We start from the raw sequence: 15,491 nt of genomic DNA on the forward strand, positions 1-15,491 counted from the left end.
CTCTTCTATATCTGCCTATCTGCTTGGTTGACCGAACTTGTCACTGCTCGCGACTCTCGATATCCGTGAATGACGCTGCATGTATTCACGATAATCCGTGCTCATCACGTATATACAAATAAGAATGATTCGATACTTAAACCGCGCCCAAGAGCGAGACAGGTCAACCATCCACCGTACGCGACACCATTGTCATCGACGATGGCGGATGAGGATGATGTACCAAGGCCGGAATTTCGATCACGTCAGCTGGCTGCTGATTGGCGACGGCGTTGTTGATCGAGCAGGAAGTGAGGGGTTGCTATTTCTTGGTCGGTGTGCCCCGTTGTGTCAGACCCTCGAAGCGCTTGAAGGTGTAATTAATGAATACCCAGTCCTTGTATATTACCTCGCCATCCTGTGGCATTGGCGCGGACGCTATAATGAGGCAAAACGAAAGGATGAAGTGTGTTAGAAATTATTATAGCAATTGGATAATAATAAGGAAAAAATAAATTAATCCGTAAGTGCTCGCACGAGAATTAATTTGACTCGCTTTAATTTATCTATACTTCATGCGTAAATAAAATTTTTTATTTTTATTTATAAATAATTATAAATTGAGACGTGTTTTAAACATAAAATAAAATAATAATTTTTAAACATTAGTAATTAAAGGAAGTACATATTATATTTAAAAAATATTTCTTTAGTAAAATATTTTCATTCGTTTATGTTTATGCGTCAGGTCAGTTTGACCATACGAGCATTTATAGATTAAAGAAAAAATATATACGTACGTATCTCTAATTTCACGTCTGGAAACTCGTCGAAGTTCGACGTGTCGTCGATGGATCGCACTTCGACCGGTATAGCAGCTGGTCTTTCCCTGATGTGCTCCCAATCGACACCGCGGAAGAAAGGCGCTAATTTGAGCTCCTCGATGCCTCTTTGAGCTCCTATGAAGAATAATCATGATAAAGATTAATCATAATGTGAAAGATTTTTTTTATTTTAATAATTCCAAATAAAGATACAGAAATTCACCTAATCTTCTATCGGCTTCGCAGCAAAATCTGATAATGGTATCTTTAGCTTCTTCACTAATGGGAACTTCCGGTGGAAATACTAACGTTTCTCGCCAGTTCATTACTTTTCTATACGTCTCCTGTGGATTTTCACTGCAGAATGGTGGATATCCTAAAATAGTTATGTTATTGTTAACTTTAACAAGATTAATTTTTAAAACTTTTATTCTATGATATGTTCATCCTTAATAATTATCTTGCAATCAATGTCATCGTTATAACATAATAATATAACGTTATAACATATTAATATGTTTGTAACACAATATATTTTATATTTGTAATATATAATATAATAAAAAAAGTGTGTATTTTTATAGAATAATAAATTTATTAATATAAATAAATTAACAATTGTGTAGATTGTTTTTGAAATAATTTATTAATTACAAATGAATTTTGTAAAAAGAAAAATACGCAACACATCATACCTATAAGCATCTCGTACATAATAACTCCCAGGGACCAACAGTCGCAAGCCGGTCCATAACCTGTTTGCAGAAATACTTCCGGCGCGATATAGTCTGGAGTGCCTACCGTGCTGTAAGCCAGCGCTCTCCTGTTTCTTTTCCAGCTCTCAGCTCTCCTTTTGCTATCCATCGCGCCACCGCTTCCACTCCCGCATGATGTCACTGCGTGAAACACAGACGAGACAATTAAATTATAAATCGACATTATGTAAATATTTCTCTTTGACACACGCGAAAAACGTCGTTACTTACTGAAATCGGAAGGTTTCGCTTGACTCAAGTCTCGGTAAAAATCAGTTCTATGTGATTTCTTCAAACCCGTACACAGTCCAAAATCAGAAAGTTTTATGTGGCCCCGTGCATCCAGCAACAGGTTGTCTGGTTTGATGTCTCTGGAAAATAAAATAAAATTAATATAAGTAATTGTTTATTGTATATACATATTTATTATTGTATATACATTATTATATAACGTATATACAATAAAAACTATGTATGTGTTTATTGTATACATATATAAAAACTATGTATTTAAATATAGATGAAATGAAATTTCATATAATTTCATAATAATTAAAAAATTTGAAACTTTTGATTATTAGATGGACAAGAATTGCATTAAAACATATATATCACAAAACAGACATTTACATATATACTTAAAATATTTTATTTTTAGAAAAGATTAAAATCAATGACTTATAATGTAAATAAATTTCATTATATTTAATCTATTTATATTTAATTATTTCTATTCCTTTCCTATTTCTAAGAATTTTAACGAGATGAACGTACCTATGAATAAAACCTAATTTGTGTATGGAGTCGATCGCTAACGCCGTTTCGGAAATATAAAATTGTGTGCACTCCTCGGAAAGCGTGTCCTTCTTCATGAGCAACGTCATCATGTCACCTGTAATTCATCTCGCTTGAATTATTCACGATGCCCAGAAATAGCACTTCCGTTTTCAGCTTGTCACAAAGATCGATAAAAAGACTTACCACCAGGAAGAAACTCCATTATTAGATAAAGATTTATAGGATCTTGGAAACTGTAGTACATCTTCACGACCCACTGATGGTCTGCTTCCACGAGGACGTCCCTCTCCGCTCTGACGTGCGCAACTTGCTCCTTCTCGAGCATGTCTGCCTTCCGAAGGATCTTCATCGCATATACATGTCCAGTATCCTTCTTCTGTACGAGTCTTACCTGTACATTTTTTTTGTTTTACAAAACAGTACGTTTTGAATAAAAACCGGCAGATTTTCGAACGAATTAAAAACATTTTTTTCATCTAATTTTGAATTTTACGAAAGGGATTGCCATTCACTCCGCGAAGCGAGGCGAAACGCTATTTTTTCTGAAAAATAATGAGAAAATTTCGCTCTCTCCTGAACAACTATCGCCTGAGAGAGTCTCGCGTATTCCATTATTATCGTAATTATTATAATTACATGAACAGAAGTCAATCTCTGTCTTTATGTTAAAAATCGCTGCGTAAAATGAATAATTTACACATAACAAATATTCGATGAATATATCATTTAAGATGTCATTTAAACAAATAGAAAGTTTAATTTAGAAGATATCATTTAAAATCTATATTTCTGACAAAATGAGGATGTTTAGTGATATCTATTACTTTTTTCAATACTTCTTTTTTACAAATATAAATTTATCTATTAAAATTCAATCTCATATCTCATATCAAGCTAATCACAGCTAACCTAGTACAATTAGACCATTGTAACTGTCCTAACTAGTTTGCTATTATACATCTGTTATCAATGTATAATACCTCGCCAAATGCTCCCCTGCCGATGACCTTGAGAGGTTCGAAATCCTCGACGCCAAGCCTGGACCGCTTCAGCCGGAGGAATTCGGTCTCCTTCTGAGCATGCTGTTGCCTCTTCTCCTGCTTCTGCTGTTCCGAGAGGCCCTCATCCTTGAGGGACTCCTCGAGCTTCGCCAGCCTCTGCTTCCGCTCGATGTGCTGTGCTATCAGATTGCTGTAGTAGTTCTCCAGCGTTACCTGCAAAAGGCAAAACGCGATGCTCTGATTATCATCATACCAAGCTTGTATGATCCTCCTCTTCCTGCAATGTCGTCGCTCGAGAGCTCGTAATGCGATCGATAACACTTTATCTTGCGCACGACAAAACCACTTCCGCTGGTCGCGCGCGGTTACCACGGCTAGTGCGATTATTGTGCTTACCAAGATCAGGTTCACATTGCGAAACGTTTCGAAGCCAGCATTACTTTTCGCTGGAGCAACCGTGAAGACGGAGATAGAAAGAAATTCTTGTATTTTCCGGAATAAACTGTTACCGTTCTAAATTGAAATTACAACTGTAGATGGAACATGGAAGTACTATTTTAATTACATTTCCACTTTCCGTTAGCGTAAATATTTGAGATTATGATGCAAATTAAAATTTATGTTTCAAGAAAAATGGATGTGAAGTAAAACGAAATAAAAACAACGTGAAAAATGAAGGAAAAACTAAACATTTTCTATTATTCTTTTCAAGCAAACATAAATAGAATTTTTAAAAAATAATATATTTAAAATTGTGAAAGGGCTGATAAGAAAGGAAAAAAAAATATATAATCTCAATTTATAAACATCAATCGCTGGGAACACGTTTATATTTATTTGATTTTTATCATCTCTTGTATATTTACTTATTTATTTGTGTTGTCTACTTATTTATTTAGATCTTTTTTTTGAATTATTCTTTTTTCACTTATTTTAACTTTGACTTTTGTTCAACTTAGATGGAATTGATATTGTAATTAACAGCGAATATTCAAATTTTGTTATTCATTTCTTCTTTTTTATCTAAAAATTTTTTGATTTAATTATGTTTCACGCTCCTGGGATGATTGGGTGAGTTACTTTTTCTTTTTCTTTACTGTCATAAATAATTGTATACCACAACTTTTTTACTTTTGAATCTCGGTATTTAGAAATAATGTCTATATATGGTCTTTATCTCTGGTTTCCTTATTCCGGTTTCCTACAATGGAACAATACAACTTTTAATTTTGAAAATCTAAAAATGTCAAAAACTCCATTTCAGTTTTTTTGGTAGCGTAGGAAGAATAAATAATCCTATATGTATTAGGTCACATTTCATTATATTTTCGAAATAATGGACACAAATACAGTAATATAATATAAAAACAATGACTTTATTTAAAGTCAAAACTTTTAAGTAAGTTTTTTGATTAGATTATATTTAAAAGATGCTCAAAATGTCCTTCATTATTTCTCACAGGCATAAGTACGACGTACCATAATATAGTTATTATATTTATCTTTTCAAATCTTTGTGTCCATTATTATTTTCATAAGGAAGCATTTATTATTTAATGTTCATAGGAACATTTCTCCTTCCTTTTTATTCAACGCCCACAAAAATTTATGACTCAGCCTATATTTTCGTTGAAAATGAATTGACTCAAAGTCGAGTCAAAATGTATGAATGTTTTGTTAAGTACTGTAATGTCAAATATGTATATTTTATTGAACATAAATATTACGTACCGCGCTGACTCTCTCAGCTCTTTTATAATTTTTAATGTATTACTTTTTTAGACAATATTTAATAATCTTCTATAATTATATAAACACGAACATTTATAAGTAATGTTAATTATGTAATTCGTGATCTTTTTATTTTCATCTAGAGAAGCACCAAATTCCAAAAATTTTTTGCAATTTTCTCCGTTTCTAATTCTCCTAACTTTTTCAGGTTTTCAGTTCTCGAAACTTATAGTACCCTCATTTTAAAAACTTGCGCAGACACGCTGACATGGGCAACTTTTTTGCAACGGTCAATAATTACGAAATTATCAAGCATTGTTATCGACTGATAAACGTCAATACCGATAAACGTTGAGTAATCGCATAATAATTAACATACACTGTAATTAGTAGTAAGAAAGAATTGGTTAACTTTTGGTAATTTTTTTCTCAGGAAAGTATACATAATTATTAAGCAAGAAGCCTTTCAAATTAAGTGATGATTTTTGCAATTCGAGTGATACAATATGATTTTAATTACAAGTATTAATTCCCAGCCAAATTTTATTTAGCCTTAATACTTTCAGTGTTAATTAAATTAAGGAAACATTTTCTAATTATAAATATATTTTTTCTAAGAATATATATTTAAATATGTAAATTTATACTAACCGAGAGGTCTTTAGTAAGATAAAGAATGCTTCTAGCAAGAGACACAGATGATATAGTGAATCATTCCATCCTTGTTATTTGTCAACGTTAAACAAAACTAAAATGATCACTGCGTTACACCATGTCTCTTGTGGGACATCAATAAATTATACATTTCTCTTAAAGTCTCAATTTATGAGATTTACAGAAATAGCATCGTAAATAGAAATTACCGTACATATCGTTATTCATAATTTTATTCGTAATAATATAATAAACAGATGGAATTGCAAATTTATTACATTATTAACCGTAATCCTGAATAGTGTCGATGTATTAAATTCAACCACGCGGGAATATATAGAATATCGCAATGCTCATCTCGTTAAAACGATGATTAATTAGCAACACAGTCGACATTGCCTCTCACATGTCGACTGAAATTATTTTGGTGTTGATCTATATTTCTTACTCATGTATAAGGTTTCTCGCCAAGAATGATGATTGGGAATACAAAATATTAACATTATTTATATTAAATAAATATTAATATTATTGAATATTATAAATTATCAGTTATAGTGTAATAATTTCTTTTACCAACCTCTCCTACCATTTAATCGATTGACCATATGATAAGTTCATCAGATCAAATTTATTATAACATAAGAACTGTGTTATTATACAGTGTTATTATACAGTTTGATCACTATATTGATCACTTATGTAACATGTTTGTTATATAAGTTTCCTCGTGTCAAACTGAGAAAGTTGATAAGAAAGTTTAATATTGATTTACGTGCCATTCCTCATCAAAAATTCAAGATATTCGGATACATGCTTACAGTGTAATTAATATTTAAATAAAAGAATCTTGACAATAAAAAATTTATTAATTCAATGAGATAAAAAAATCATTATCTTCATTTAATTTTAAATAAAAATAATAACACAAGCTTCAAATTATTAAACTTTTAAATATTTAATATTTTATGGGTGTAAAAATGATCATATTGCGAAAAAATATCTCTAAAATTAATTTTAAAAAACTATTTAATCATATTAATATTCTATGATGTTCTATATATTGAATCATCTATCTCGAATGAATTGATAAATGCAGTATAGAGAATAGAATGGCTGCTATCTTAATGGAATAATCAAGTTGAAACTAAATTCGAATTCACCTTGGCCTTGGTCGCCTTGTCCAACGTGTGGCCACTAAATCGGATCGTGCTCTCGGTGGCCGCCATCTCCAGCACCCCTGCAACGAGTACAAGAAAAGAGGTCATTCGGTATCATCAATCTCCAGAGTTAATGTCTCTTAATACAACTAAATGAAAATATCGCTTGAATTAAAAGCCAAACGACACTCTTACGTGTCAATGACAATTCGTTAGATGAAATCGAGAAAGATATTAACTATTTCTGTGTTAATTGTAACATAACATTTTCAAAAAATTAATGTATCCAGAGTGTTCTATATATTTTTAAAGAAGTAAAAATATAGGGATATTAATTGCATTTTTAATTAAAAATTTATGATTTATGTTTAAATTTTTTGTATCTTTAATAATATATAAATATATTAAATGTCTTATATGCTTCAGAAAAATTCTTGCCATTAGGGTATTTTCAAATTTTTATTTCATATATTCCAATATATCCTCCTATAAATATATTTTATATTTTAATAGAAGTGAATTATTATAGAGAATTTTAAGACATTTATTGGTCGATTTGATTTTATATTTTACGAAATATGTAGTTTTATTGATATTTTTTGAAATAAATAAATTATACATAAATAACTAAAAAAAATAAGAAATAGGAAATACAGAGCTTGATTATCGCTATTATTGGAACAACGACGCTGGATAACGAACACATCTAAGATACTTCATTTTCGAGCGACTTAAAGAAAAGAATTTTGTATAAAGAATTTCCTGTTGTCACACTTGGTACACAATAATATTACACTGCCTGTGAACGTCACTATCTTTTCAGAGACAAGAAAAAATCAAAGTTACACACTTACAAAAGATGACGGAGCATTATAAATGCGCATTATGAGTAAATTATCCCGAGGCAGTTGTAAGGTTGGATTTCCATTGTACCATGTATTTCCATTCGAAGGCTGGATATGTGGAAAATATGTGAAAACGTTCGTCATATAAAATTATTTGAATGATTTTAATGAATCACACTCTTTTGTAATACAGATTTTTTTTCTATGAAGAGTACACTTATAATGTCAACATAGTGTAGCAAAATGAATATTTCAAACAATTTGATAAATTATCTATTCCAAATAATTATTTTATAAATATGTTAATTTGAAATTTAAAGAATCTAAACATAACTGTGCAAAGAATTTAACACGAATCTAGGATAAATTAAATTAAAATTAATTTAGAATCATATTCTGATTATTCTTAAACATTTAAAAAAAGCTAATTTTATAAAAGCATACTGTATTCACATAGATCTTATTTATCTCATAAAAATATTATAAATATTATATTACAACATTATATTACAACAATGATTATTATAACATTACATTGCGAAGTATTAATAGAATAATCATATAATCAATTATAACTTAATATTAATTAATTATTAAATGTAATTGTAATTTGACGAAAACAGAATATTCTTTATTTTATTTTTTATTCTTTTTTTCATTAGAGAAATCTATTATCCAGTGTTACAAATAAATATTGTATGTTGTCTTATTAATTAACTATTAATTGTAATTATAATTTAAAGAAAACAAGATATTCTTACATTTTCCATTTCATTTTCATTAGAGAAAACTTACTATCGAGCATTTCAAATGAATATTGTATATTGCTTTTCCAAACGCAAGAACGGAGAATCGATTTTCATTGTGGTTCCATTTAATACGTCGCGATACATTGTTTCTATACTATCTCATTTTCCTTTGGAACTTTCTACTAACCCGTTTTCCTTTGGAATTCAGGATTAAGTGGTTGATGACAGGTGCTCAGGGTGACCCAATTATAACTTACTGTTCCAGAGCAAAATCCCTCGTGTGACACAAAGGGAATGAAAGGTCCTTTGTTAATTGTACGTTTTACAGCAACGCATAATGTGCAGATAGATTTACAACCGCATGTTAAATATTTGAAATAATGACACTAACCGCGAAGAGTTTTACGATAGATGTTAATTTATAATTGGGTTGTAATATTATTATCCTAATTCGCTATATATTGCGGCTAAAATAATTAAAATTTATAATTAGTCTAAAGCAATTGTTTAGAGTGAATGAGTAACAAAGATACGATAATTATCATATTACATTATGTGCATGATACTTCATATATCGATAATCTTTTAACGCGATTAATTATATCTTATTATGTACATTATATTAATTATGTTTTTTATCTGAAACAAAATTGTACATATAAACAAAACGTATCTAAATAATGTGATAATTATTCACAATACAAAATAGATAATTTTTTGAATTGCTCGAAATATTCATTTCGTCACTACTTAAATGTCATACTTCTCATAGAAAAAAAAATCTGTGTTACAAATTTGACATTAAAGTTTCTTAGTCTAAATATTTATTTTAAAGAATGCTTACAAAACGAAATCTTTCAAGACAAAGCAGGTCTTGATTGAATACATTTAAAGCAACGGAAGCGTCATCAGTTTGACTGATGGAGCGACAAATTTCTCGTCCGGTTTTTAAAAGAACGGCATATTTCGCAATCATACAACAAGTGTGTTTACTATAACATAAATGGTGGTTCTTCATGAAGGAGGCTTATTACGAGAACATCGCGTAATGTCATCGAATGAATCATTATTACGCAATCATGCGTTATAAGTACCAGAATTACAATGAGCCGCAAGAAGATCCGTTTTATACTGGCATGTTTCCTTTTATAAAAGTTGTATGTAAACATTTCAACATTACGTTTCCGCAATGACAGCATAACATGACTCACAGAAATTTTACTGATATAAATATTCACAATGCCATAAGAAAAATCACGATTAGAAGTACTTTGTCTTAGTTGACAAATCTTTCTATCTGTATTATAATAAAAAAAGATATATAATAAAAACAATTTTATATTATTTTATATTAACTAAATATGAAATGTCCCTATTATGATCAAAGTTAGAAGTTGGAATAATACATCTATATATGTATTTTGAATAAATTTTATCTCAGAAATACTATTTGAGTATTTTTATTATTTCAATTTGTGTTGCAAGTCGAAAAGTAATCGGCACCCAGTCATATTTCTGAGATAAAATTTATTTAAAATATTTATATAAATGTTACTATTCCAATCTTTAACTTTAACCGTAATAGGTGCTTCTCATATTTAGTTGATTTATTCATAAAAAATCCTGTTTCTTGATATTATTATTTTATATTATTTACTTTAATGAAAGACATAATCGCGCGTAAACTTCATTATTTTAAGGATTTCATGATATACAAGCTATGTATAATAGCAAAGTGCTAAATCGCGTTAATCTGTAGCGCATCTATTTGTTTCGATACTCAATTTAATAGGATCAGCGATAACGCAAGCAGCTATTGATCCTTGCAACACTGCAACGTTATGAAACAATTAATGTGAACATTAGATCCACGTGTAAAACCTTAATTATATGGTTAGTACACGAAAGCAATTAAAATACGGTAAAATCAATCATTAATAATTCATGTACGTTTTACACTCATTTAAAGTACGTAAATATATTATTGTAGTAAAAGAAAACTTTTCCGTAATTATTTATTGCGGTTTTCCTGTGTAGAGTATTTTGAAATTTATAGAGAAGATCGTTAAAGCATTAAAGTGATACATATGTACGTGCATGGGAAAATTAATAGAAATTAATACAATTTCTTTCTCGTATCAATACACGAATTTGCCTGCAATGCAGCGGAGAAAGGTTCGATGGCCCGAACTGCAATACGGTGGACCTATATACAAGGGTTTCCCCTTGCGGTTTATTTTATGAACGTTGATTAGACGTGCCTGTCAGGAATATCACGCGCTATCGTAACTGCACTGAACGTTAATTATCTCGGACATTGTATTAATCATCGTTGCGTGATACGTTGCTAATGGACTTGGGACACAACATATTCAACTAAAAGCATAAACTTATTTGCTTACTCGGTTAATATCATTTTGATTTCATTTTTGGCTTTTACGTAAAATGTAACAGAAATGACTAGTGTCATTCCCTTTTCAGAAAAGACTTTTGGACATGAATATGACATGTACGTCAAATAAAATGTTTCCCTGAGGCCCACAGAAAGACTGACTAATGTCGTGTAAATGGACATATGACATACGTCCTTCTACCTTCAAGTCACAAAGTGATATTGATTGTTCTGGTTCCGGACAGATACGTTGATGTATCGGGAAGTGCGAAAGTATGAGTCTATTCATATGAAAAATTGATCTAGAAAAGGTATCGACCCGTACTGAACCTACTTAATTCATTTATGCTTTAAAAATATTTATTTTTTTAAAATAACATTATCCTTATTATTTTCTGTGGTCTTACATTAATATTATATATAATATATATGTATAAACATTGGAAAATAATTGCGTCGATAGAAACAAAAAAACAATCAAATTTAATAATTTTGATTTTTTTAATTCATAAATCCTGTCTTCAATTTATTGACATAAATCGTGGTTCATTACTTTCATTATTATCGAGAACATTCATATGATCAGTGTAATTAAAACGACAATGAAATGAAAAGACATACAAAAAAAATGAAATATCTAATAATTTAGATAGATACAGATCTAATAATTTTGAAACAGAAAATAATTTTGTTAGATTAGCAAATAAATAATTGTGTGTGTACATTAATGTACGATTAAATCAACTAAAGAGTTCAACAAGTATTGCGTTTTAAAGATAAACAAAATTCCTGGTTATCACTAAAATGTAATTTTTATTGAGCTTTTTTGTTAGTTTAATTAGACATTTTTTCAGTTTTTTTTTCTTTTTCCAAGCATGATGAACAATAGGTATAAAAAGTTTTGACATTCTAACAATTAGATTGAGCATCTTATATAATTTGAATAATAAAAATTCTGTTCAATTTTCATTAAAATACCATTTTTATTGGGCTCTTTTGTTGATTTAATCAGAACATTTTTTCAGTGTAAGAAGCATGATGGGCAATGCTGCAAAGTTTTGAATTCTGGCAATTGATTTGAGCATCTTACATTATTATTTTGATGATCCAACAAAATTATTTTCAGACCTAAATTTTTTTCAGCAAAACTGTTCTTTCTATGCGCAATTAGTTGAATTGATAATATCATAACATTTTCAGCTTTCATTTCTGTCATCATGATTTCTAAGTAAAAACTTTTTTGAAAGGGTCAACGGTATCCATATGTAACTAGTACATATTCTGGGAAAACTCTTTGCGTCTGTCGCACGTGGGTGTAATTCGCGTTAAGCGACAGGATGAATGTCTATTAACTGCTGCGTTACGAGTAACATGAGTTGTAGAACATATAAACAAACTCAGTGACGCGTTTTCCTGGAGCACACGTGTATCATGCATACATCGTGCTCATACGTCGTATATCAAGAATTAATCACGATCGAGCGATCCACCACGATCGTTCGATTACATCACTATGAAGTTATCCATCCTTGGGGAATTTTAGAAATGTCAACGGATTATTGGAAATTAAATATCATATGACGTATGAAAACGATTTAACAGCAAAGAGGAAAATTATTAAATCATGATTTTGAAAGACATATATGTTTTGCGAATTTATCGTATAAATTATGCTTCATTTCTGATTTGACATAAATTGACTCAAATGGCGAAATGTTTAAAACCACAATTAAAAAACGTGCTACCTTTAACTCAATAAATTCTATAATTTTCTTAATTTTTCTTATCAAAGATATAATAAGAAATGATTTAAAAAATTATTTAATTTATTTAAAAATTAAATGATTTGCTTAACTTAATCCCTCAAATGCAAATAAATAAAAAACGAACATAATTTAAGTTAAACGTTAAAAGTACTTCTTTTAGATTTTTGTCAAAAATAAGAGCCGAATAATTAAAAAGATTCTTTAAAATAATTATAAATGTAATGCGGAATCTGAATTTTTGGTAAGACACACAAGATAGTAATGCTTTATTATCGAAATGTCACATAACAATAACCCTAAGAAAAGTGTCGGGTCGCGTACGAGAGAAAGAATTGTGTGTGCTCCAAGTGGAACGCAGGGAAACTATAAAGCGAATCGTTAAACAACAGCGAAACGTGAGTGAATCATAGAGACAGTGGCGTTCTATACTGGAGCGTCTGCAATGTCGCGCACTTACGCCGCGATCGGCATTCAGCCTTGACGCTTATTAAATAATGTCGATATTTGTGCGGGCGCGAGACATTTTGTATGTATTGAGTGTGTATAACTCGATTTCTCTTTCTCGGATTTATGTAAACAATCGTTCCTGCGACATTGGCCTCAATGCGATTAACTGTCCAAAGAAATCCATCGACGGTAAGCAGTTTTTTTTTCTTTAAAGATATATCAGAGATGTAGTTTTTGCAAAAAATGACTGTACAGAAAAAAATTACTAAATCTTAGTACATATTTCTTTGAACAATATTAAGTAAACATTTATTATTATTATTTTTTTAAAATATGTCCACTTCTTATTAAAATAATTCTTAATCCAGGTTCTAAATCGTCAAACTTTTTGTATTACTTTCAAATGCAAAATAAAAAATCTGTAATTTCTTCATTAAAAAATACGGATATAATACATTCTTAGTTTCTATGCACGATAGCTCGCATTATTTCAAAATAATTCATTTCCAAATTACGTTGTGACGACAACTTGTGTGAAATTTTGTACAATTTAATTTCGCAACGATAAAATGATTTCCATTCTGTTTTCTTTTTCCGATTGATATTTCCCAGTGATTCCAATTTTTCCAATTTACACAATTCTTCAGATCCGCGTAGCAACTTGATGCTACGAAACAACATACCGTTGAAATTTCTCCATTTCCGTCTCGCGATTTTCGATCCAAAATTCGACTCCCACACGATATTTGCCAATTCGTTTCACACGCAACAATCCGTTATAACGCCATTCGCTGATTACATTACGGATTACAATGCTGAACCGCCCCTGGAAGCCATTAGATCTAGTTTGCCTATTGCACAAGTATACAGAGAACGACGTCGTCAGGAAGTCGCGATGAGGATTCGTCGCAGATGATTGCGTCGTACGGCGAAACTTACGTCACAGTCTATCATCTACATAAGAAGACCATAAAATAAAATTTAATAAACGCCTGTAGTCAGAAATACGTAAAATGTTTCTATTTAAAAAAATATGGAAATTTAAGTCTTCAAGTTAAGAAAAAAAACTCCCACTTCTATCTACATTATTTAACAAACAGTTCATGTCATTTCCTTTTATACAATATATCAATATAACAATTCGGGTTTAAGAAAAAACATAAAAAATATATACATAAGTTATCTAAACCAAACAATAATAACGAACTCTCGATTAACAACAAAAAGCAAACAATGGGGCAACGGGAGTCAGCAGAAGTCCATGCGTATAAAAAATAATTACAAAATAAATGATTTGATTAACGATATGTATCTTAAGTCGCACTAAAATATTTCACAAAAAACATACATTTCAGTTTCGTATTTGAGTCATCATCAGCAAAAAAATGTAGTACAGAGAAATTTTCAATAATCCGCATCTTATATTGATAATATTCATCCAGCACATGTAGTCTGTCAAATAAAAGAACCGTTTTCAACAACTTAAAATAGCTAATTTTTCTTTGAACTTCTTCACTGATGTAAAGATAAAAGCATCGTAAAACGTAAAATCTACATATCTACATATCTTATTGTAGAATACATTTTTTTCTGCAATTTTAATTATTTCATGTTCGTGTAGCAATGTAGTCACGTCTATTCATTTTCATTTCATAGTCAAATAATCGTGCCGAATTTGCTTAAGATAATCAAGCGACCTACATTTCGCTTCAGATTGGCAACTCGTTGCGTGACGATTCTCACGCGTCATGATTTCACACGGCTCTCTTCCATGGAGGAATACGGAAAATCGATTTCACGGCGCAAAAAGTCGACGGGCCGATCCCTCTCGTCTTTTGCGAAGCGCGTGCGGCATATCGCGTGCACGCTTTATGTGCACGACCAACCTACTTGCTCGGAGCGAAGATAACCGTAAATAACGGTCACTGCACTTTTTGTCGGGTTGGACGAATCGACGAGTGCGCGAGGAGACCGTCGAGATCGGATTCTTCATTTGTTTCTCGCCTATTTTCAGTAGCATTTTTTGAAATTAAAATTGAAATGAGAGTTTCATAAATATTAATAGGAAGAAATTAAATATTAATAGGAAGAATTTTTGATAATCAATAATGATCAGTGTTCAAAAACTGATGATACCGCATGAAAAATAAACATATATTTTTCCAATTTAATTTTAGATGATACAACACTTCTCACATTTAAAAAATATAAAATATAAAATAGTTAATTTCTTTTTATAAATATTAATAAAAAGAAATTTGGTAATCAATAATAATCAGCATTAAAAAACTTCATGATACTTCATGAAGAATAAATATATATATTTTTTTCCAATTTATAAATTTTAGGTTTTATATATATATATATATATATATATATATATACACTAC

The 15,491-nt window shown here is 30.3% G+C and overlaps 1 protein-coding gene across 1 annotated transcript in view; it reads right to left on the minus strand.

Moving 5' to 3' along the window:
• Window positions 1–301: 301 nt before the first annotated feature.
• The window catches only part of LOC105619022 (serine/threonine-protein kinase tricorner), a 59,246-nt gene continuing 44,056 nt past the window's right edge, over window positions 302–15,491 (minus strand). Inside the window, exons 2-10 of the mRNA XM_012200550.1 lie at window positions 6,906–6,982; window positions 3,337–3,570; window positions 2,540–2,747; window positions 2,333–2,450; window positions 1,790–1,929; window positions 1,499–1,699; window positions 1,027–1,179; window positions 780–938; window positions 302–417 (exon numbers count right to left, since the gene is read on the minus strand). Coding sequence (XP_012055940.1) covers window positions 302–417; window positions 780–938; window positions 1,027–1,179; window positions 1,499–1,699; window positions 1,790–1,929; window positions 2,333–2,450; window positions 2,540–2,747; window positions 3,337–3,570; window positions 6,906–6,982 — 1,406 coding nt within the window. The remainder of the gene's footprint in view (window positions 418–779; window positions 939–1,026; window positions 1,180–1,498; window positions 1,700–1,789; window positions 1,930–2,332; window positions 2,451–2,539; window positions 2,748–3,336; window positions 3,571–6,905; window positions 6,983–15,491) is intronic.

Source organism: Atta cephalotes (assembly GCF_000143395.1).
Source record: "Atta cephalotes unplaced genomic scaffold scaffold00019, whole genome shotgun sequence".
Lineage (NCBI taxonomy): Eukaryota > Metazoa > Arthropoda > Insecta > Hymenoptera > Formicidae > Atta > Atta cephalotes.